Consider the following 23,866-nt stretch of genomic DNA (forward strand, 5'->3'; position numbering starts at 1 on the left):
TGCTGCTTTTGTAAATGATGTTGGAGTGTGCCCCTGGCTTCCTGTAAATAAAATAACATGGTGCCATCTGATTTGCTTAATATAAGGAATTTGAAATGATTTATACTTAGGTATATTTTAAACCAAATACTTTTACTGAAGTAACATTTTACTGGGTCAAACTTTTACTTGAGTAATTTTCCATTAAGGTATCTTTACTTTTACTCAAGTATGACAGTTGGGTACTTTTTCCACCACTGGTGATGTTACATTAGGCTCTCTCTGTCGGAGTTAGCTTCTTCGATTATGGCTCATGCTTCACAAACTGACCTTTCTCTGACTGATAAAGCCCAGCATTTTTTCATGTGCAGTACTGAGAAATTGAACTTCATTGATCTGGTATCTAGCGTTCTGACCAGATCACTCAAGACAGACCTCCCTGCTACACATGAACCCACTGTTTCAATCGCATGAGTAACAGATCAGTTCCTGATAGATATTCTTGTAGAAGGGAATGAGGGATGGACATCTCTGAAATTCCTCTAGGTTTGATCTCTAAACAACAGGCATTGTATGGTGGATCAATAGCCACTATTGATAGACACTTGTAAATGTTCTGAATGGGCTCCAAGACATGCTCTGAATGAAAATAACCTAGTTGTTGTGGAGGCTATAATCTCATCTATACGATACAGACCCAGTAACGACTGAGGGAGTGTAAAACCGTACAGTGTGTACACACACGTTGAACACATGGCTCAATTGACTTGGGTACCCACTGCATTGATTTTTAAATGTATCAAATTAGTTTCACAGCATAAGTTGGACTGGGTGCCCCTGCTCAATAAATCGCTCAGTGCTCCATTAGCCGGCCTAGTCCACCACCACCCTGCAGTCCTGTGTGTTAAGCATTTCCCATCTCAATCAAAGCATTAAAGGCCTATAAATTAAATCCCTCCATCCATGTGCTTTGCAGACACCAGGACCTGCCGTGTGAATGAGTTTAGCTGTGGGGCCGGGTCCACCCAATGCATCCCCGTCTTCTGGAAGTGTGATGGAGAGAAGGACTGCGATCACGGAGAGGATGAAATGAGCTGTGGTGAGTTGATTTTACTGATAGCAGTATGATGGGAGGTGTCCCTCACAAACTACTAGGTGTGACAGAACTTACTTATTTACTGCTTTGGAATGAATCTAAGCAGAAACAGATCATTTAGGAGTACACATTTGATGTTGATTTCAACATCAGCATCACAGTACTGGGTACTCTGTTCCCTCCCACAGGTAACATCACGTGCGCCTCGCTGGAGTTCACCTGTGCAAGCGGCCGCTGCATCTCCCTTAACTTCGTCTGTAACGGGGAGGATGACTGTGGTGACGGGAGTGATGAGCAGGAATGTGCTCCGTCCTCCTGTGGTCCCAGTGAGTTTCAGTGTGGCAATGCCACCTGTATCCCTGGCAACTGGGTCTGTGACGATGACGTGGACTGCCAGGACCAATCGGATGAGTCCCCTCAGCGATGTGGTCGCCAACCCACGCCGCCGGCCAAATGTTCATCCAGCGAGACACAGTGTGGGTCTGGGGAGTGCATCCACCGCAAGTGGCAATGTGACGGGGACCCAGACTGCAAGGATGGCAGCGACGAAGCCAACTGTTGTAAGTGTTGAGAGGCTTAATCAGACCACCTGCACGTTCCAGCAGGCCAGCTCAGTTTTTGGTTGCTTTTTTTGCTCTATATATTTTGCAATAAAATGCTCTTCATAAAATGCATCTTTGTCTCTATATTCAGTGTTCATAGCAGCTATCATGAGTGTATCTGTTGATCATGGTGCAGGTCAGTTATTCCCAACCAGGGGTATATGTCGAGACCATAGGCTTACTGGTAAAACTCCACATGAGTGTGGGTACTTCAGGGGTATTCAGAGTAGGTCAAAATTCTGTTGGTGGTACAGGACCCAAAAAAGGTTGTGAACCATTGGTGTAGGTTCCATTATGATAGTGTAAATAAGGTCATGGTTGTTAGTGTATTCTGTAAGGGTTAATGGTTTAACAACTCTGTGTCCTCTTCAGCTGTTCGTACCTGCAGACCGGACCAGTTCAAGTGTGAGGACGGCAACTGTATCCACGGCAGCAGACAATGCAACGGTTTGCGTGATTGTGCAGATGGCACCGATGAAGTCAACTGCAAAAACTGTGAGTGCGTTCAACCAGAAGTAATGTCATTCCAAAATTAATCTACTTGAAAAACTAAAACTGTTTCTGTTACTACAGAACATTTCCTGAACAAGGTTATGTTTGCTTCAGTGTTCCTCATCTCATAAATACTGTTATTCCTGTATGAGTTGGGTCAAAAGATGCTCAATAAATACTATATTTAGATCTTTCAGGACTACAGTAATTAGGTTATCGAAGTATTGACTTCAAACTTGTACTGCGAGCATGCGCTGACCAACTGGCAAGTGTCTTCATTGACATTTTCAAACTCTCCCTGTCCGAGTCTGTAATACCAACATGTTTTAAGCAGACCACCGTAGTGCCTGTGCCCAAGAACACTAAGGTAACCTGCCTAAATGACTATCGACCCGTAGCACTCACATCTGTAGCCATTAAGTTTAATGAAAGGCTGGTCATGGCTCACATCAGCACCATTATCCCAGAAACCCTCAACCCACTCCAATTTGCATACCGCCCCAACAGATTCACAGATGATGCATTCTCTATTGCGCTCCACACTGCCCTATCCCACCTGGACAAAAGGAACACTTATGTGAGAATGCTATTCATTGACTACAGCTCAGTGTTCAACACCATAGTGCCCTCAAAGCTCATCAATAAGCTAAGGAACCTGGGACTAAACACCTCCCTCTGCAACTGGATCCTGGACATCCTGATGTGCCGCACCCAGGTGGGAAGGGTAGTTAACAACACATCTGCCACGCTGATCCTCAACACATGGGCCCCTCAGGGGTGCGTGCTCAGTCCCCTCCTGTACTCCCTGTTCACTCATGACTGCATGGTCAGGCACGACTCCACCACCATTAAGTTTGCTGATGACACAACACTGGTAGGCCTGATCACTGACAACGAGGAGACAGCCTATAGGGAGGTCAGAGATCTAGCTGTGTGGTAACAGGACAACAACCTCTCCCTCAACGTAATCAAGACAAAAGAGATGATTTTGGACTACAGGAAAAAGAGGACCGCACACACCCCCATTCTCATCGACGGGGCTGTAGTGGAGCAGGTTGAGAGCTTCAAGTTCCTTGGTATCCACATCACCAACAAACTAACGATGGTGTGCTTGGACCAAGACAGTCTTGAAGAGGGCACGACAAAACCTATTACCCCTCAGGAGATTGAAAAGATTTGGCATGGGTCCTCAACCTCAAAAGGTTCTACAGCTGCACCATCGAGCGCATGGTTGCATCACTGCCTGGTATGGCAACTGCTCGGCCTCCGACCGCAAGTCACTACAGAGGGCAGTGCGAACAACCCAGTACATCACTGGGGCAAAGCTCCCTGCCATCCAGGATCTCTCCATATCAGGTGGTGTCAGAGGAAGGACCTAAAAAATGGCAACTGCTCGGCCTCCGACCGCAAGTCACTACAGAGGGTAGTGCGAACAACCCAGTACATCACTGGGGCGAAGCTCCCTGCCATCCAGGATATCTCCATATCAGGTGGTGTCAGAGGAAGGACCTAAAAAATGTAAACAACCCCAGCCACCCTAGTCATAGACTGTTCTCTGCTACTGCATGGCAAGCGGTACCGGAGTGCCAAGTCTAGGTCCAAGAGGCTTCTAAAACAGCTTCTACCCCCAAGCAATAAGACTCCTGAACATCTAATCAAATGGCCACCCAGACTATTTGCATTGCCCCCCCCTCTTTTACACCACTGCTACTCTGTTATCATCTATGCATAGTCACTTTAACTCTACATGTACATCCATTAACCGGTGCCCTCGCACATTGACTCTGTACCGGTACCCCCCTGTTAACCGGTGCCCTCGCACATTGACTCTGTACCTGTATATAGTCTCACTGTTATTTTACTGCTGTTCTTTAGGTACTTTTATTTCTTATTCATATATACATGTGTGTGTGTATGTATGTATGTATGTGTATATATATATATATATATATATATATATATATATATATATATATATATATATATATATATATATATATATATATATATATATATATATATATATATATATATATATATATATAATATTTTTTAACTGCATTGTTGGTTAGGGGCTTCTAAGTAAGCATTTCCCCTGTTGTATTCAACGCATGTGACTAATACAATTTTGATTTGAAACACGTAAATGAATTGCTTTGGCTGCACCTACCATTTAGCACACCTCTGTTCCTATGGGGGCCATGCAGATGGCTGACTCTCAACCTCCTACACCAACTTCTGTTATTCCACTGTTCCTCTTTGTAACATTCCATTATCACCACTTTGTAATGCCACTTTCTTTCACAACCCAGTGACACAGTGCAATGGCCCTGACAAATTCAAGTGTCGGAGTGGAGAGTGTATAGAGATGAGTAAAGTGTGCAACAAGGCCCGGGACTGTCCAGACTGGAGCGACGAGCCCATCAATGAGTGCAGTAAGTGGATGAGAGCCAAACCTGTGTTTAATTAAGCAGCAGAGAGGATAAGTTCCTTTATGGAGCCGTCTTGTGATTGTTTATTCACTATGAAGAACGATGAGTGGTCCTCTATAGCTCAGTTGGTAGAGCATGATGCTTGTAACTCCAGGGTAGTTGGTTCGATTCCTGGGACCACCCATTGGGAAAATGTATGCACACATGGTCGTTTTCCACAATAAGTCGTTTTGGATAAAAGTGTCTGCTAAATGGAATTTTTGTGTGCATTTACTCAAGTGGCTTAGCTTGTCTACTGTTGATTCACAAGTTGAAGTAATAATGCGCTGGTTTTAGACTGCAGTACATTGGGATTGATACACTATTTTGGCTATGGGTGTGTTTGTACACTACTATATACAGTTGAAGTTGGAAGTTTACATACACCTTAGCCAAATACATTTTTGCTCAGTTTTTCACAATTCCTGATGTTTAATCTCAGTAAAAAATCCCTGTCTTAGGTCTGTTAGGTTCACCACTTTATTTTAAGAATGTGAAATGCCAGAATAATAGTAGAGAATGATTTATTTGAGCTTTTATTGCTTTCATCATATTCCCAGTGGGTCAGAAGTTTACATGCTCTCAATTTGTATTTGGTAGCATTGCCTTTAAATGGTTTAATTTGGGTCAAATGTTTTGAGTAGCCTTCTACAAGCTTCCCACAATAAGTTGGGTGAATTTTGGCCCATCCTCCCGACAGAGCTGGTGTAACTGAGTCAGGTTTGTAGGCCTCCTTGCTCGCACACGCTTTTTCAGTTCTGCCCACAAATTTTCTATAGGATTGAGGTCAGGGCTTTGTGATGGCCACTCCAATACCTTGACTTTCTGGTCCTTAAGCCATTTTGCCACAACTTTGGAAGTATGCTTGGGGACGTTGTCCATTTGCGGCCAAGCTTTAACTTCCTGACTGATGTCTTGATGTTGCTTCAATATATCCACATCATTTTCCTCCCTCATGATGCCATCTATTTTGTGAAGTGCACCAGTCCCTCCTGCAGCAAAGCACCCCCACAACATGATGCTGCCTGTTGGGATGGTGTTCTTCGGCTTGCAAGCGTCCCTTTTTCCTCCAAACATAACGATGGTCATTATGGCCAAACAGTTCTATTTTTTGTTTCATCAGACCAGAGGACATTTCTCCAAAATGTACGATCTTTGTCCCCATGTGCAGTTGCAAACCGTAGTCTGGCTTTTTTATGGTGGTTGTGGAGCAGTGGCTTCTTCCTTGCTGAGTGGCCTTTCAGGTTATGTCGATATGGAACTCGTTTTACTGTAGGTACTTTTGTACCCGTTTCCTCCAGCATCTTCACAAGGTCCTTTGCTGCTGTTCTGGGATTGAGTCGCACTTTTCGCACCAAAGTACGTTAATTCTAGGAGACAGAACGCGTCTCCTTCCTGAGCAGTATGATGGCTGTTTATACTTGCGTACTATTGTTTGTACATATGAACGTGGTACCTTCAGGCGTTTGGAAATTGCTCCCAAGGGTGAACCAGACTTTCTTTTCTGAGGTCTTGGATGATTTCTTTTGATTTTCCAATGATGTCAACCAAAGAGGCACTTAGTTTGAAGGTAGGGCTTGAAATACATCCCCAGGTACACCTCCAATTGACTCAAATGTTGGAAAAATTCCTTGTGTCATGCACAATGTAGGTGTTTTAACCGACTTGCCCAAACTATAGTTTGTTAACAAGAAATTTGTGGTGTGGTTGAAAAACGAGTTTTATTGACTCCAACCAAAGTGTATGTAAACTTCCGACTTCAACTGTAGCTTTATCTTTTTCACCTGTCCCATGGAGGCTACCTCGTATTCTTCTTATCCAACTCATCCTACACTACAGAAATCACATTAGTCCACTGTCATCCAGCCAGCCAGAGCCAGTCCACTGATCTGATGTGATTTGATTTTAGTCAGGCCTTTGTTTGTGAATGAAGTGCTTTAGTAACCACCGCTTCCTGCCATCCAGGACCTCTAAACCAGGCGGTGTCAGAGGAAGGCCCTGAACATTGTCACCTAGTCTAGGTCCAAAAGACTTAACAGCTTCTACCCCCAAGCCATAAGACTCCTCAACTAATTAAATGGCTACCCAGACTATTTGCATTGCCCCCCTTATATTTTACACTGCTGCTACTCTGTTTATGCATAGTCACTTTAACTCTGCTTACATGTACATGTTACCTTGACTAACCGGTACCCCTGCACATTGACTCTGTACCAGTACCCCCTGTTTTACTGCTGCTCTTTAATTATTTGTTACTTGTATTTTTTTTCTTAACTGCATTGCTTACTTTACAAGCCTTTAAAACCAACATTTCACTGTAAGGTCTACCTACACCTGTTGTATTTGGCGCATGTGACAAATAAGATGAGATTTTTTTTTCTTCTGTCGTATGCTGTTTTAGACCTGAATGAGTGTCTGCTGAACAATGGAGGCTGCTCCCACATCTGCAGGGACATGGTGATTGGCTTCGAGTGTGACTGCACCCCTGGACTGCAGCTCATAGACCGCAAGACCTGTGGCGGTAGGTGTTATATATATACACACACACACACACACACACACAATGATTAACACTAATCAATATGAACTCTCATACAAAAGAAAGGCTTTTGCATTGGGATATTGAGACTTGAAGATAATCCACCCAGTTTGTTGTCTCTCTTACAGAGGGGTGTAAAGTACTAATTAAGTAGTTTTTTGGGGGTATCTGTACTTTTACTTTTAGTTCACTACATTCCTAAAGCATTGATGTACTTTTTACTCCATACACTTCCCCTGACACCCAAAAGTACTTGTTACATGTTGAATGCTTAGCAGGACAGGAAAACGGTCCAATTAACACACTTATCAAGATCCCTACTGCCTCTGATCTGACGGACTCAAAAAACACATGCTTAATTGTAAATAATGTCTGTGTTGGAGTGTGCCTCTGGCTATCTGTACTTTTTAAAAACAATAACATGGTGCTGTCTGCTTTGCTTAATATAAGGAATATGAAGTGATTTATTATTTTACTATAGATACTTATGTATGTTTTAGAACCAACTATTTTAATGGGTGACTCACTTTTTACTTGAGTAACTTTCAATTAAGGTATCTGTACTTTCACTTAAGTATCACTATTGGGTACTTTTTCAACCACTGTTTACATTTGACTTAGTATTCACCAAAGTGTCTTCATTTTGACTTCCTACTGTTTGGGTGACTTCCTGTTTTTCCCACTCTCCTTGCAGACATCAATGAATGTATGAACCCTGGGATCTGTAGTCAGATTTGTATCAACCTGAAGGGAGGTTATAAGTGCGAGTGCCACAACAGCTACCAGATGGACCCCACCACAGGAGTGTGCAAGGCTGTGGGTAAGTTGGCTCACCCTGTCCTGTGTACACCATAATGTAGCCCCAGGAGCACATGTAGAGGCAGATGTCAGAGCTAGAGGGAAGTAGCATCACTCATTTGTCAGAGCTAATCAGATCCAACATGCGCTTCAAATTTTTTCCTGATAAATGCATTTTAATTCTCAAGCAGCTTTTAATATTCTAATACACCACTATACTGGAATCCAAGTTCAAACAGAATAGCAGTGATGTCATTTACTAAAACAACCTTGATCTGAGAAGTGCAGCTGGGATGTTTTGGTGCCGTCTGACTGACTTGTGATCAGTTGTTCTAACATGAGGACAGAACAGACCTAAAGGGCTCCATTGCATTGTCATTATTAGAGTGTCTGTGACTCCCTCTCCTCCCCACAAGGCAAGGAACCCTGTCTTATCTTCACTAACCGCCGGGACATCCGGAAGCTGGGTCTGGAGCGGAGGGAGTACACCCAGATTGTGGAGCAGCTGCGGAACACAGTGGCACTGGATGCAGACTTCACCCAGCAGAGGATCTTCTGGGCAGACCTGAGCCAGAGGGCCATCTTTAGGTAGAGACAAGTCCCAGCCCCATAAGATGAGGTTGAAACCCCAGAGATTGCCCCCATGATAAGACTTTCTTCACCTTACCCTGACATCTTGTTGCTATTTGTTTTTGAAAGCATTTTACATAGTAAGCACCAAGAAGGGTAAAGTTCACTGAGCATATGTCCACTGACCAGCTATTCAACCTCCAACACTATGAACAAGGGTTTGGGGTCATTATGGGGAAACTCATACCAAATACTGACATGTTTCTCACCCCCCATTTAGCACGGTGTTGGATAAGAGAGGAGATGTAGGAAGTCATGTGAAGGTGATTGATAATGTGACACCTGTGGGGATCGCTGTGGACTGGATCTATAACAACATCTACTGGTCAGACCTCGGCACCAAGACCATTGAAGTGGCCAACTTCAACGGCACCAAGCGGAAGGTTCTCTTCAGCAGTGGTTTGAAAGAGCCTGCATCCATCGCTGTGGATCCACTCTCTGGGTAAAGTTACTATATTGTATTGGGGTCCAAATTTCTGTTTCCTCTTATTTTTTTGTACCCTCATAATTTGAGCTACTGATCTTCTCTCGGCTGGTGTTCTAGATTCCTCTATTGGTCAGACTGGGGTGAACCAGCGACGATTGAGAAGTCTGGTATGAACGGGGTTGACAGGCAGGTCCTGGTCCAGACTGATATTCAGTGGCCCAATGGAATCACTCTAGGTGGGTCAGACTGTTAAACCTCATTTACATTTAACGTTTTGAAGAGGTTCAACTGCTTTCACGGCTACAGGGTTTGATAAACATATGAATTTCCTTCCCTTCTCAGACCTGATCAAGAGCAGACTGTACTGGGTGGACTCCAAGCTGCACATGCTCTGTAGCGTGGACCTGAACGGCGACAACCGTAGGAAAGTGCTGCAGTCCCCAGACTACCTGGCTCACCCCTTTGCGCTCACTGTGTTCGAGGTGCGACTATGGGATGCAAGGAGGCGCCCTGATGTTGGGATGGTTTACATGTAGTATATTGGCAGGGCAGTTGATGTTTGAGATTGGTTTTCTTATGTGTTGATGTTACAGAGTAGAGCAAACACTTTACCAAGCAAACTCATGCTTCTATTGACATTCATACTTGGTCATTTGCTGAAACCCTGTTTAAAGCAGTTAGTTGATTTCATCATACTGGTTTTCTGTCAACTGTAAAGTCTATGATTTGCTCTGTGTGGGGTCAATAACATTGACCTCCTGTGGCATTTGACAGAATTACTGGCAGAGTATTAGAATAAATTGCCTTTCAGTCTTCAATGGGGTTTTCTTCTCTGAAGCGTGGGTCCCACGCCATCTCTGCTGGCATTTGCTCTGGGGTTTAGAGTGTGACTGTGACTGTTTCAGGATCGAGTATTCTGGACAGATGGGGAGAACGAGGCGATCTACGGAGCAAACAAGTTCACAGGCTCTGATGTGATTACCCTGGCAAGCAATCTGAACGAGCCACAGGACATCATTGTTTACCATGAGCTAATCCAGCTGTCCGGTAAGGCTGCCAGATGAGGGCATTGGCCTGACCACGGGCTTGGAGAGGAGTTGGCATGACCAGAGGTTTGGGAGGGCTATGGTAGTCTAGAACACAGGGATTTGAGCTGCTGTGTTGGTTAGTCTAGAACACAATGGCTTGGGAGGGCTTTGTTGGCTCCCACTCGGACATTCACAGTTCCCCGCCACACTCCTAAGTAACCCTATTAAGTCAACTCCCCTGACCCCTATAACCCTCTGTGATATGCTGTTCCTTTACAGTAACGTTACATGGCATGATCCTTGTTTTTGACCTTTACCTATAACTGGCTATAAACATGCTGTCATGTAGGAGTGCTGAAGTTCATCTGACTTTTTACAGGCAAAGTAGCAATGGTACTTTACATAATGAAGCCTAGAAATATGGAGCAATGGCTAACTGGCTTCCTCACGTTTGATCCCATACAGGAACAAACTGGTGCAATGAGAAGGGTCTGAACGGAGGCTGTGCCTACATGTGCCTGCCAGCGCCACAGATCAACAAATACTCCCCAAAGTACACGTGTGCGTGTCCCCAAGACCAGACGCTAGCCTCAGACGCCCTTCACTGCAGACCAGGCAAGTACTGTAACATTAGCCCCATCAGGTGGGGCAGTAAGGGGTTAAACTGTGCTGTGATGCTGAGTGAGTTTTCAGAAGCCCTCTGTCTCTTTAGAGGCCTTTCATTCTGCTTCTGAGTCACCCAAGCATTTCTCTCCCCTCCCTTTCTGCGTGTGGCAGATCTAAGTAAGAGGGTGTTTGTGGGTGGCAGTTCAAATGTGTTGCTTGTGAAGACTGACCGCTGTATCCGGACTGAGTCTGTCTGTTTGCCTACATTCTGCTCCTGGCTCACCCTGCTCTCCTCTGCCCCACCCTGCTCCACCCCCTTGCTCTCCTCTGCTCCTGGCTCAGCCTGCGCTCCTCTGCCCCACCCTGCTCTCCTCTGCTCCTGGCTCACCCTGCGCTCCTCTGCCCCACCCTGCTCTCCTCTGCTCCACCCCCCTGCTCTCCTCTGCTCCTGGCTCACCCTGCTCCACCCCCTGCTCTCCTCTGCTCCTTGCTCACCCTTCTCTCCTCTGCTCCACCCCCCTGCTCTCCTCTGCTCCACCCCACTACTCTCCTCTGCTCCTGGCTCACCCTGCGCTCCTCTGCTCCACCCCACTGCTCTCCTCTGCTCCACCCCACTGCTCTCCTCTGCTCCTGGCTCACCCTGCGCTCCTCTGCTCCACCCCACTGCTCTCCTCTGCTCCTGGCTCACCCTGCGCTCCTCTGCTCCACCCCCCTGCTCTCCTCTGCTCCACCCCACTACTCTCCTCTGCTCCTGGCTCACCCTGCGCTCCTCTGCTCCACCCCCCTGCTCTCCTCTGCTCCACCCCACTACTCTCCTCTGCTCCTGGCTCACCCTGCGCTCCTCTGCTCCACCCCACTACTCTCCTCTGCTCCTGGCTCACCCTGCGCTCCTCTGCTCCACCCCACTGCTCTCCTCTGCTCCTGGCTCACCCTGCTCCACCCCCCTGCTCTCCTCTGCTCCACCCCACTACTCTCCTCTGCTCCTGGCTCTCCTCTGCTCCACCCCCCCTGCTCTCCTCTGCTCCACCCCACTACTCTCCTCTGCTCCTGGCTCACCCTGCTCTCCTCTGCTCCACCCCACTGCTCTCCTCTGCTCCTGGCTCAGCCTGCGCTCCTCTGCCCCACCCTGCTCCACCCCCTTGCTCTCCTCTGCTCCTGGCTCAGCCTGCGCTCCTCTGCCCCACCCTGCTCTCCTCTGCTCCTGGCTCACCCTGCGCTCCTCTGCCCCACCCTGCTCTCCTCTGCTCCACCCCCCTGCTCTCCTCTGCTCCTGGCTCACCCTGCTCCACCCCCTGCTCTCCTCTGCTCCTTGCTCACCCTTCTCTCCTCTGCTCCACCCCCCTGCTCTCCTCTGCTCCACCCCACTACTCTCCTCTGCTCCTGGCTCACCCTGCGCTCCTCTGCTCCACCCCACTGCTCTCCTCTGCTCCACCCCACTGCTCTCCTCTGCTCCTGGCTCACCCTGCGCTCCTCTGCTCCACCCCACTGCTCTCCTCTGCTCCTGGCTCACCCTGCGCTCCTCTGCTCCACCCCCCTGCTCTCCTCTGCTCCACCCCACTACTCTCCTCTGCTCCTGGCTCACCCTGCTCTCCTCTGCTCCACCCCCCTGCTCTCCTCTGCTCCACCCCACTACTCTCCTCTGCTCCTGGCTCACCCTGCGCTCCTCTGCTCCACCCCACTACTCTCCTCTGCTCCTGGCTCACCCTGCGCTCCTCTGCTCCACCCCACTGCTCTCCTCTGCTCCTGGCTCACCCTGCTCCACCCCCCTGCTCTCCTCTGCTCCACCCCACTACTCTCCTCTGCTCCTGGCTCTCCTCTGCTCCACCCCCCTGCTCTCCTCTGCTCCACCCCACTACTCTCCTCTGCTCCTGGCTCACCCTGCTCTCCTCTGCTCCACCCCACTGCTCTCCTCTGCTCCTGGCTCACCCTGCTCTGCTGAAGTCTGTGTGCTGCGTTGGTCTCCATGCTCTTTTCTTCCTCTTCCAGATCACTGATGTTTGTGTATATAGTAGAGATGGCACCAGGCTTTTAAACTCCCTCTGAGTGAATAAACCACCCAGGACGCAGAGGGGACTGGGGGAGGGAATGGGGGTGACATAGGGCCCAATAAGAGGGACACCTGTCACTTGATGAATGGTTTATATACAGCTTTTTAGATTTGATCCAGAAAGTGACATGTTTTAAACCCACATAGAAGCTAACAGAATGAATTGAATGTCTTGCCTGGTTATTGATGGAAGGCTACGCTATCCGGCCGTGTGCTTGATGCTTTTCATTTTGATTGCGATGTTGGTCCAATTTGGTTAGAGGGTACTAGTGGGGTAAAGCTCTCACCCACAGACATTAGCCAAGATCTAGCACCTACTATACCGTTATACGTGTCATGAAGAGGGTAGCCTATACATTTATTACTCTATTTAATATTCATTAAATTATCAAATGAATAAAGGTGATTTAGGCCCAGTAATGAGTCTAGTATGGTGATTTTATATTTTGCTGATTCGTCTGATCTCAATCAATCATTCTCTCCTGCTTCACATGATTTTTGCTTCATTTCATTCATGCCATTCATAATCCTAGCCAAGCCGCCTTCAGTTTTCACTCCTATGGAGTACTTACTGTTTTCAGGTTCTGTGGTTAGTTGGACAGTAGGATAGGAAATGGGTGTTATTTTGGATCACTTCTGCACGTCCTCGTATGATACTTTGCATTTGTGCTTTGCTCCATTTCCATGTTTTTCCACTAGGAATTCCTTTGTGACATAATGTAACATGATGAAGTACTATATATTGCTTGGTAACAAGCATTTCTGAAGTCAGAATGTAAATGTTCGATTTTGACGTTTTGCCAAAGCATTACTCTGCTCCCTTATTATGACAGCGACCCCTTCAGCTCCCTCAAAGGATGATGGGAAAGCTCTAATACATCCCACTCACCCCCAAGGTAAAGCTGTCAACCGCCTGACTGTCTGCCTGCCTGGATAGCCATGCATCAGGACCCAGTAGTCTAGTTTCATGGCCTTTGGGTTCTGAGTTTCTAGATGTCAATGAGTTAATTTCATACTAGAATGACTGTCTGGTCTGCCTCCTCCTCACCTATCGTCATGGTGATTAGCCTGTTAGCATGCAGCCTGCAACTAGGGGTGGTGTGAAGATGGGAAGTTGGTCAGGCATGTAAAGATATCTGGAGTGGTTGACAGCACAGGTATGTTTACGTGGATTTAGTAGCTTTTAATGCCATCCACCCAACATTTTTAAAAGGCAGACCTTTTAAGTGACTTCTACAATTAGCATGCATCATTTTGATCCAGAAAGTGACATGTTTTAAACCCACATAGAAGCTAACAGAATGAATTGAATGTCTTGCCTGGTTATTGATGGAAGGCTACGCTATCCGGCCGTGTGCTTGATGCTTTTCATTTTGATTGCGATGTTGGTCCAATTTGGTTAGAGGGTACTAGTGGGGTAAAGCTCTCACCCACAGACATTAACCAAGATCTAGTACTTACTATACCATAATCGCAGTAACATATATTGCATTTAATTGGATAAGCCTGCTTTTTAAGTCATTTCTTTAGGTTTTTTTTAGGGTGTTTTTAATTTGTAAGATTCCTTTTGTTGCACTGATCCCAGTGTTTTGTTTCGTTCAAAGCGACCACAGTGCCAAATGTTGTCCCCAAACCTGTCCCTGCTGGTAAGACCCAGTTCTTCTTGCCTGATTGAGCCAGTACATTGAGCCCTTTGAAAAAAGTGGTAGATTTCCTTAGACTATGATTGTGCCAAAACACTGGTCTGTCAGCCTGGACCTGCCAGGTCCTGATGGCCATATAATGTTCCAGAGCCCAGCTGACCCCCAAGGGGTTGCCAGACCACAGAACCACCCCAGTTAGCAGACCACCTGGAAATATCCTTAAACAAAGCTCATGTCCTCATATTTGTACCCCCTTCCATTCACCCACTTGTTTGCAAGTCCGGTCACTACCCTGACTCATATCACCGATCATTACTCATGACTAGTCAAGTGTATTGTACTTTAAGCTCTCAAGGTTGTGCTTGGTATACAATGTGTCCATGCTGGTTACAACTGATCTTACCCCAATAAGAAAAACAGACATGAACCAGAATGACATTTTGGTAGATTTATTTTTAAATAAAATGGTCCATCAAAGGATTCACACTCTTCGATTAACATGTTCTATTGTAGAAGCCAACAGCAGTACATCCATCCACGAGGTGAACTTCACAGCTAGAGGATCTACAGCTGCCTGGGCTATCCTCCCTGTGTGTAAGTGATACTGCCTAGCCCGCTCTGCCTCTTTCCCTCTCGCTCTGCCTCTTTCCCTCTCGCTCTGCCTCTTTCCCTCTCGCTCTGCCTCTTTCCCTCTCACTCTGCCTCTCTTTGACCCCTGCAGTTGTCTATGAATCATGCACTAAAGGCCTGCCACTCAACTTTATGATAAATGGGTGGATGGACAATTCTTCAATGGTTTTCCTAGCTATAGTAGTGTCAGGAGAATTCTACACTCCTGTTCATTTACCAATTCAATTAAGTTACTCTGTCTGTTATATCAGGATTTGTAAGATACTGATAGAAAAGGAAACAGACAGAGGCCCAGTCTACCAAAGTTAAATGTTTATTCACGGGAACGTTTTGAAGTCAAGAATACAAATCAATTCATTTTATACTGACTTCTCACACCCACATATACACACAAACATACGCACACACATACACACAAACATACGCACACACACATACACACAAACATACATACACATACGCACACACGTCCTGCTACGTACACACATATACACACACACATGGCCTGCTATGCACACACTGTCTGTCTCACTACCCAGCCGACAGAGATAGTGACCTTGTCCTGCTATGCACACACTGTCTGTCTCACTACCCAGCCGACAGAGATAGTGACCTTGTCCTGCTATGCACACACTGTCTGTCTCACTACCCAGCCGACAGAGATAGTGACTTTGTCCTTGATACGTACTCCCCGTTCTCTCCCAAATCTCTAGTCAGGTCGGCACCAAGCTCAGACAGTCTGTTTATAATACCATAAAGACATATTGTCTTACCCTAATTCTGACTAGGACTATACATTTATTGATTATGATTTCATACATTCTAATCAATTCCATACAATCATATGTTTCAGGGCAGAATATTCTAATCATTCAATTAACAGACAATTTTCATCTATCAAGTAGTTATTGATTGAATGTCATGATTTATTAAAGTAACCCTTGAGTAGCACAGGTGCTTCGGTAACCGTAGCTCTCGATAGCTGGATTTGAACCATTTAAAACTAATACAGTGTTACTTATGTTTTGGCCTCTTCCCAGTGTTGTTGGCCATGGCTGCAGCAGGAGGCTACTTGATGTGGCGTAACTGGCAGCTGAAGAATAAGAAGAGCATGAACTTCGACAATCCAGTGTACCTGAAAACCACAGAAGAGGACCTCAACATTGATATCAGCAGGCACACCTCCAATATAGGCCACACATACCCAGCAGTAAGAAGCCTACTTGATTGATTGGGAATCATCACTTCCGTAAATAACTACTTGCCTGTGTGAACTTCCAAACCATTTTGCATTGTGACTGATGACCTTACATTTACCACCCACTAAACTGCTTATCTTAAGCAAGGAATGTTACTGGCAGCTAGAGCACTTTAGCCCTTATTAATTGGTTAGATTCTCTGTGAATGACCACTTTCCATTGTGCTTTTGTCTTCCTTCCAGATATCAGTGGTGAATACAGAAGATGACTTGTCATAACCAACCTTCCAAATGATCCCCATCGGTTTACTGACGCTTTGGTCTCCTTGCCAACGACCTCCGTTTCTTTAGCAGAGTTGCATCCAGATGCCTTCTGAAAAGCATTACGTTATCAGTTCTGGGGATGTTTGTCATTTGTGTGAATATGAATTGTGTCCTACTCCGGCTGCGTTTAGACAGGCAGCACCATTGAATTTTTTTACATTTTTTAAAACATTTTTTCACACATTGGTATTTTGACCAATCAGATCACCTCTGAAAAATATATGTGATTGATGAAAATACCAATTGGTGGGGAAAAAAAGGTCAGAATTGTAATTCCTGTTTAAACGCAGCCTTAGTGTGTCAAGGGATTTTGGGAGCTTGGCCTCTATATCCCCATTCCTCCCTCAGCCCCAAAACATTTCAGATTCTACTACATACAGTAAGTAGAACCTTGTGTTACTTCAGAACACGTGTGTGGGTGGTGATGCAGAGTTCCTGGTTCTGACTTTCAGTCCCCTGGTGGACATGTATTTTTGTGAATATTTATTTAAAAGCATACTTTAGGCTGTACAAAATATAAGTATAAAATATGTATGTTTTTTTTTCTTATGAACATTACCTCCAGAAGCACATTCTTCTAAATAATTTTTATGCGACTCTGTGCTTGGGAAGATGAGCTCTATTGGGAATGTGATGGTACTACATCATCATTTGTAAAATATTGTACATAAACCCTCTTCCCCCAAGAACAGAATCAGGACTGAAGCACTTTGATAAAATGTTCCGTTGTAAATAAGATTGTATACATTTTTGTAGTACCAGGGTAGAGTAAGATGTATTTAAAACTACATTTAACTTTTGTATTTTAGGGTGGGTTTGTAAATTCACTCTGGCTATCTACTCTGATTTCAGAGCACTCTTGTCAGAGCGCAGCATAACTGATGAATTTACAAACACTCAACACCCGTTGAATATGACCGGTGTCAGTAAACATCGGCAAAAAAAAATCATTATATTCTTGCCAGCACCACAGTTAGTCACCAACGCTCTGGATAACATGAACAGCCTAACCAGCTCTGCTAGGGCAAGTAAACTGGTCAGAGTGAGGTGTTCTCTCATTTGGCTGGAAGTAGCTAGCTAACTATAGCCAGTTAGCTTGGGTGCTTGACTGCCGTTGTGAGATCAGAACGTTCGGATCAATTCTGAATTTACAAACGGCCAGAGCGCACTCCAGGGTGAATTTACGAGTACACCCTTGGTGTTCTGTTGCTGTGATCTTTTCCAACCTTGTAGAGTATGGGGACTAAATACTGTATCGTGATCAAATAAAACAAGACCCATAAGTCATTCAAAACTCATTGCTTGACTTTGAGAACTTAGATCTTGTCCTATACCACCATGTGTTTAGGGATACATTCTGATTCTCTTACCATTCTCCTGAATTGTGCACTTTACACACCTCTTATTGATTCAAAAGGAATGATGGGTGTGAGAATGTCATGCATGCACATATTCAATGCTTTTAAATGCGGTGTGGGGATGGTGAACGAGTGCGCGCACTTCCGGAAAAGGGTAGAGAATCTCTACAGCCTATTGTGTAGAGGGTTTGTTGAATGTCTAAGGTAGTGGCTCTATTAGCTATTTAAGAGTGCATTGCTACTCCATTTTAATGATTGACAGCCTATTTCAAATGCATTTTGAGCTGTGCCTGACTATAACAATTGCAGAGGCAGGTGGCAGTATAGAGTCAGCTTTGATGTACAGGAAATCATGCACAGCATCATCATCCCAAAGACAACCCATCTAATACTGCCAGGCAACCAAGACAGTGTTTACCTTCCCTTATTAAAAATATATTGGAGGCTGATGATCAATCTTTCAAGCTAATATTTGGGGTGGCAGGTAGCCTAGTGGTTAGAGCGTTGGACCAGCAACTGAGCTGACAAGGTAAAAATCTGTCATTCTGCCCTCGAACAAGGCAGTTAGTACCACTGTTCCTAGGCTGTCATTGAAAATAAGAATTTGTTCTTAACTGACTTGCCTAGTTTAAAGGTAAAATAAAAATGTGCATTTCAGTGGACTGTGTGTGTACAGCAAAAAGGCTAACTGGATTAAGCAATTTACACAAAGCTAGGAGGGCAGGTTCCTGAAGAGCACTTTTAAACTAGTTTGTTTGCACCAGATTGGATTAAAGGGTCACAGCAAAGTTCCATTGCAGGTAATAAACAGAGACGTGGAGGAATTTGCCATTCAGTTATTTGCATGGGAGAGTGGTTAGAGCCACTTGGTGGCGAGCGACGAAATAGCATGTAGTGCAGTTGGCCGGATCTAAGCTGGAGTTGTCCTGCCTCCATCGTACTCCAGTCTGCATGTTAATGCCAGTAGACATCAGGCCTGATGTGTGTTTTCGTGCCTCTATGATTATAATACTCTACATCATTTTTTTTTAAACACTTTTTTTTAAACCCTCAAATGGACTGTTAAAAAAATTATTGGCCATCTCATCCTCCATGAGTAAATAGCAATCAGTGGTCTCGCATTCATATTTTTACTGATCAGTATATGCCCACACTGTTAAAACACAGAAAAGCTGCTTTTTAACATAAAAAAATATTTGGAGAAACTTTCACTCATTGTAAATAATTATAGGTCATATTTCTTAATCTGAAACACTGGACATTAGCAGAAATAACAGGATGGAAAAGTGTTAAAATCATTAACTCGAGCTGGATTTATGCTGCATCCTTAACCTCTCTTTACTACTAACCAGGAAGTCCATAATGGTCCATAAAACAGCTGAGTCCCCTGCTCTGGATAGGGAATTTGAAATGTAAGGCAAATGAAAGATGTCAGGGTGGTGGTGGGAGGGGGAGGGCGAATGAGAGAGCGAATAGGGGAAAGGGACTGGAAGAGGATATTAGTATCTAAAACTTAAAGCACCCAGATCCTCTCAGTCAGCAACATTAGACTGTCATGGGTGTTTCTCTCTCTCTGCTGGTATACTGCTGTAAGTGACTCAGGAGAGCGTATTAGACCTGTGTTAATGCCTCCACACCACTCCGTGAGCTACCGCGTCTAACCAGGTCCTAGTGCAGACCTCCAGGATGCTCAAGAGAAGGAGACAGAGCCTCTTCCCCAACTACAAAGTCGGGGGGACAGGCCCCACATACAAGGACCCAGAGGAGGACAACAATATTCCCTTCACCCAGAACAACTTGGTGAAACCATGGAACTCTATGCAAGAACTCAGCCGTGACATCTACGCAGAGTACAAAGATGAGGAAGATGTAATGACATACCTGACAAGAGGCCTCTCCTTTCCTGCGAAGAACTACATGCTGAACATCAACGTGGGTGGGACGGTGTATCAGATCTCCTACAGGGTGGCTGCCAAGTATCCCAAGACCAGGATCGGCCGCCTGGCGACATACACAGACCACAACAGGAAACTGGACCTGTGTGACGACTATATTGTCCAGAACAACGAGTTCTTTTTCGACAGAGACCCGGACATCTTCCACAACATTTTCAACTTCTACCGGACGGGTGTCCTCTGGATCAAGGACGAGCTGTGTCCCAGGAACTTCCTGGAGGAGATAAACTACTGGGGTGTGAGGATCAAGAACACACACCGCTGCTGCCGAATCTCCTTCGAGGAGCGCCAGGACGAGCTCAGTGAGCAGCTGAAGATCCAGAGGGAGCTGGAGGCAGAGGTGGAGATGGAGGAGAATGAGGAGTTGTTCCACGGGATGGCGTTGGGCCAGATGCGTCACATCATCTGGAACCTGATGGAGAAGCCCTTCTCTTCGGTCACCGCCAAGCTCATGGCTGTAGCCTCCAGCTTCTTCGTGCTGATGTCCCTGGTGGCCATGACGCTGAACACGGTGGAGGAGATGCAGTATACCACCACCACGGGACAGCTGAGTGGGAAGACCTATGGGGAGTATGTGGAAACCTTCTGCATCGCTTTCTTCACCATGGAATACCTGATGCGTCTGGTGTCCACCCCGGACCTGCCGCGCTTCGGGAAAAGCGTCCTGAACGGGGTGGACCTGATCGCTATCTTACCCCTCTACCTGCAGCTGGTGCTGGAGTGCTTCGAGACCGACAACTACGGGAAGCACCAAGACATCGAGACGGTGGGCCGGGTGGGCAAATTGGGCCAGGTTTTGAGAATCATGCGTCTGATGAGGATCTTCCGTGTCTTGAAGCTGGCCCGTCACTCTACGGGGCTGAGGGCATTTGGCTTCACGCTGCGCCAGTGCTACCAGCAAGTGGGCTGCCTCTTCCTCTTCATCGCCATGGGAATCCTCACCTTCTCTGCCATGGTGTACACTGTAGAGCATGATGTCCATCAGACCAACTTCACCAGCATCCCTCAGGCATGGTGGTGGGCAGCTGTAAGTAATCCCATTCTATTTCATTGGTTATTATAAGTAATTGGCTAAAGATTATTATATTACTTAATTGATTAGTTTCCTTATTTGAAACATTCACTGTTATGTCCCAGCAAGTAACAATAACACTGCATATCCTGGACTGTCATTCTGGCCCTGCTCTGTGCTGTCTCTGTTTATTTGGTACTGTTGACAACACACACAATTGGGTTTTACACAGTTTTGAGCAACATTGATTCATTGTTACCTGCGGATTATGATAATGTCTGCTCACTCACATTTCAATTCCACCTAGTCACCAACATGCTGGCAGAAATAATTGCTTCATCACACCCCTGTCAGCTACAGTAGCCTATTATCACTGTTGCCTTTTAAGAGACTTTCACATTGCAAGTAGCTGCCCTTATATCCCCACCTTGTTTAATTAGAGCTGATGTGGAAGCTATTTTCCCATGCCTAAAATATACACTGAGTGTACTAAATATTAAGAACACTTGCTCTTTCCATCAGACTGACTGATTCCTATTTGCATAAAATAGACAGAGACCAGTCTTATCAAAATTAGATAATAGTATTTATTCTCAGAGCGCGCTGCCATGTAACCACAAACAGTTTATATACAAAATATGACATCGTAGGTTATAAAATGTTCTTTCTCCCAACAGTTCAATAGTTTATTACCACCCCTTTGCTCTCTTACTCCAGACACACAGTTAAATCAAGATAAAACTTCAGAAGTTTTCATCCATCACCATCCAGCAGACAGTTCCAGCTAATGGAAAACCTAAGAAAACACACACTGCCTTATCTAAACATCCCAGAGCTAAGTTGAGTCGGTTCAACCATAGGTTAACGACCCTTTCTTCTTTTTTAAAAACCCACAATTCCAGTCCCCTCTAACCTGGCTGAATGGTATTTATTTTATTTAATTACCCCCTGTTTCATGCTCCACAATCCATTCCTTATGAATTAATATTGTTAATCAGATATAATAAAACAGAGTAGAGTTGAATTAGTTATAGTTCTATTTAAAATGTAGATATTGTTTAGTCATTATTCATAAAATTCCTATCCGGTAGTAGGTGCCAGGTGCACCCGTTTGTCAAGAACTGCAATGCTGCTGCTCAACTCAGTATTAGGAAGGCATTCTTAATGTTTATGTACACCTAGTGTACATGCGTGCAAAATGGTATTAAGGACGGCTGAACTCTGCCAGGGGAAAGGTATTTAAGGATTCCCCTTGAGGCACTTCCACCTTAATTAATTGAAGGCGTTAGATGAGGACATGTAAATTGACCTGTCCTACGTCCATTGACTGTTGACTCACCTAGTCCCTTAGTTCTGTAATTCCATTTAACAATGCTCCAACAGCCTTCAGGAGGACAGTGAATATAGCCCCAGAAACTCAGAAACTACTTCACTCGCCCTCCCTTCGATTAATCCTCCACACAAAGCTTTTCACATGGGCTCTCCTTGGCCTTCTCCCATGCCTGTCATGAACACTGTGGCACTCACACACACACACACATCATGAAGGGTCAACTCCGGTCCTGGCAATGTTAGCAAGTTCAGTAGAGACTACGTTCGTGTTTACAAATAGAATGACCATTGGCCTTCTCCCTCAGGTGAGCATCTCTACTGTGGGCTATGGAGACATGTTTCCAGAGACCATCCTGGGCCGGCTGTTTGCTTTCACCTGCATCTCCTTTGGGGTCATTTTGAACGGCATGCCCATTTCCATCCTGTACAATAAGTTCTCAGACTACTACACCAAGCTGAAGTCTCAGGAGTTCACGTCCACAGTGAAGGCTCGGGGCAAGGTCAGGTTCGCCAAGAGGGCGGCCAGGAAGTTAACCAAATGCTGTCCATAGACACACTGGTGAATGTTCTAAGATCACTATGGGAGACCTTCCATTCAATGAAGTTATTTTGTGACTTACGCCACTACCAAGTGTGGTTCCCAGGGAGCTGGAGTTACTATGCATCTGTTTTACTGTATAAATGGTTCAATTCAGGTTTTAGAAATGGATTCTCCTATCAATATGATTTTTATTGCTTGCATAGTTTCATTGCCAAACATGAGATTCGTGTATGCAATTACGTACTTGGATATTAATGCTCCTAAGGAGGGGAGTGCAACCTTGCATTGTAGCAAAAATACTGCTGACAAAGGAATATCATTATTCTTTTTCATCTAAAGTGATCCTTCAACTACAAGTGAGATTTAGAATCAACGACTTCATACAGATGAAATGAGGCCTTTGAAAGAAATACAGTTGAAGTGGGAAGTTTACATACACCTTAGCCAAATACATTTAAACTCAGTTTTTTTTAAACAATTCCTGACACTTAATCCTAGTAAAAATTCCTTGTCTTAGGTCAGTTAGGATCACCACTTTGTTTTAAGAATGTGACATGTCATAATAATAGTAGTGATATATTTGAGCTTTTATTTCTTTCATCACATTCCCAGTGGGTCAGAAGTTTACATACACTTAATTAGTATTTGGTAGCGTTGCCATTAAATTGTTTAACTTGGGTCAAATATTTCAGGTAACCTTCCACAAGCTTCAAGAATGTTGTCCCATTCCTCCTAACAGAGCTGGTGTAACTGAGTCAGGTTTGTAGGCCTCCTTGCTCGCACACACTTTTTCAGTTCTGCCCACAAATGTTCTATAGGATTGTCAGGGCTTTGTGATAGCCACTCCAATACCATGACATTGTTGTCCGTAGGCCATTTTGCCACAACTTTGGAAGTATGCTTGGGGTCAATGTACATTTGGAAGACCCATTTGCGACTGATGTCTTGAGATGTTGCTTCAATATATCCATGTAAATTTCCATTCTCGTGATGCCATCTATTTTGTGAAGTGCACCAGTCCCTCCTGCAGCAAAGCACCCCCACAACATGCTGCCACCCCCGTGCTTCATAGTTGGGATGGTGTTCTTCGGCTTACAAGCATCCCCCTTTTTTCCTCCAAACATAATGATGGTCATTATGGCCAAACAGTTCTATTTT

At 45.1% G+C, this 23,866-nt stretch overlaps 2 protein-coding genes across 6 annotated transcripts in view; both read left to right on the forward strand.

Annotated features, from left to right (window-relative positions):
* Positions 1-17,827, forward strand: part of LOC100136065 (vitellogenin receptor) — a 36,455-nt gene extending 18,628 nt beyond the window's left edge. Inside the window, exons 4-20 of one of the 5 annotated variants that reach the window (XM_036936672.1) lie at positions 956-1,078; positions 1,264-1,635; positions 2,050-2,172; positions 4,482-4,604; positions 7,042-7,161; positions 7,874-7,999; positions 8,394-8,565; positions 8,828-9,049; positions 9,152-9,270; positions 9,377-9,516; positions 9,940-10,081; positions 10,528-10,677; positions 13,549-13,611; positions 14,320-14,361; positions 14,872-14,952; positions 16,029-16,198; positions 16,430-17,808. In XM_036936672.1, coding sequence (XP_036792567.1) covers positions 956-1,078; positions 1,264-1,635; positions 2,050-2,172; positions 4,482-4,604; positions 7,042-7,161; positions 7,874-7,999; positions 8,394-8,565; positions 8,828-9,049; positions 9,152-9,270; positions 9,377-9,516; positions 9,940-10,081; positions 10,528-10,677; positions 13,549-13,611; positions 14,320-14,361; positions 14,872-14,952; positions 16,029-16,198; positions 16,430-16,465 — 2,324 coding nt within the window. In that variant the 3' untranslated portion in view covers positions 16,466-17,808. 5 annotated transcript variants of the gene reach the window in all.
* A 1,363-nt stretch (positions 17,828-19,190) lies between these two features.
* Positions 19,191-23,200, forward strand: LOC110537112 (potassium voltage-gated channel subfamily V member 2-like). The gene is made up of 2 exons (XM_021622895.2): positions 19,191-20,850; positions 22,473-23,200. The coding sequence occupies exons 1-2, from the start codon at positions 19,555-19,557 to the stop codon at positions 22,716-22,718; spliced, it is 1,542 nt and encodes a 513-aa protein (XP_021478570.1). The 5' UTR covers positions 19,191-19,554; the 3' UTR covers positions 22,719-23,200.
* The last annotated feature ends 666 nt before the right edge of the window (positions 23,201-23,866 follow it).

This window comes from Oncorhynchus mykiss, chromosome 12 (genome assembly GCF_013265735.2).
Source record: "Oncorhynchus mykiss isolate Arlee chromosome 12, USDA_OmykA_1.1, whole genome shotgun sequence".
In the NCBI taxonomy this organism is placed as follows: Eukaryota; Metazoa; Chordata; class Actinopteri; order Salmoniformes; family Salmonidae; genus Oncorhynchus; species Oncorhynchus mykiss.

What these genes read in the sequence shown, in the direction of transcription:
- LOC110537112 (XM_021622895.2), top strand. Translation starts at nt 19,555, where the DNA reads ATGCTCAAGAGAAGGAGACAGAGCCTCTTCCCCAACTACAAAGTCGGG. An exon ending in AGGCATGGTGGTGGGCAGCT is followed by an intron (nt 20,851 to 22,472) that starts GTAAGTAATCCC and finishes CTTCTCCCTCAG; the next exon opens with GTGAGCATCTCTACTGTGGG.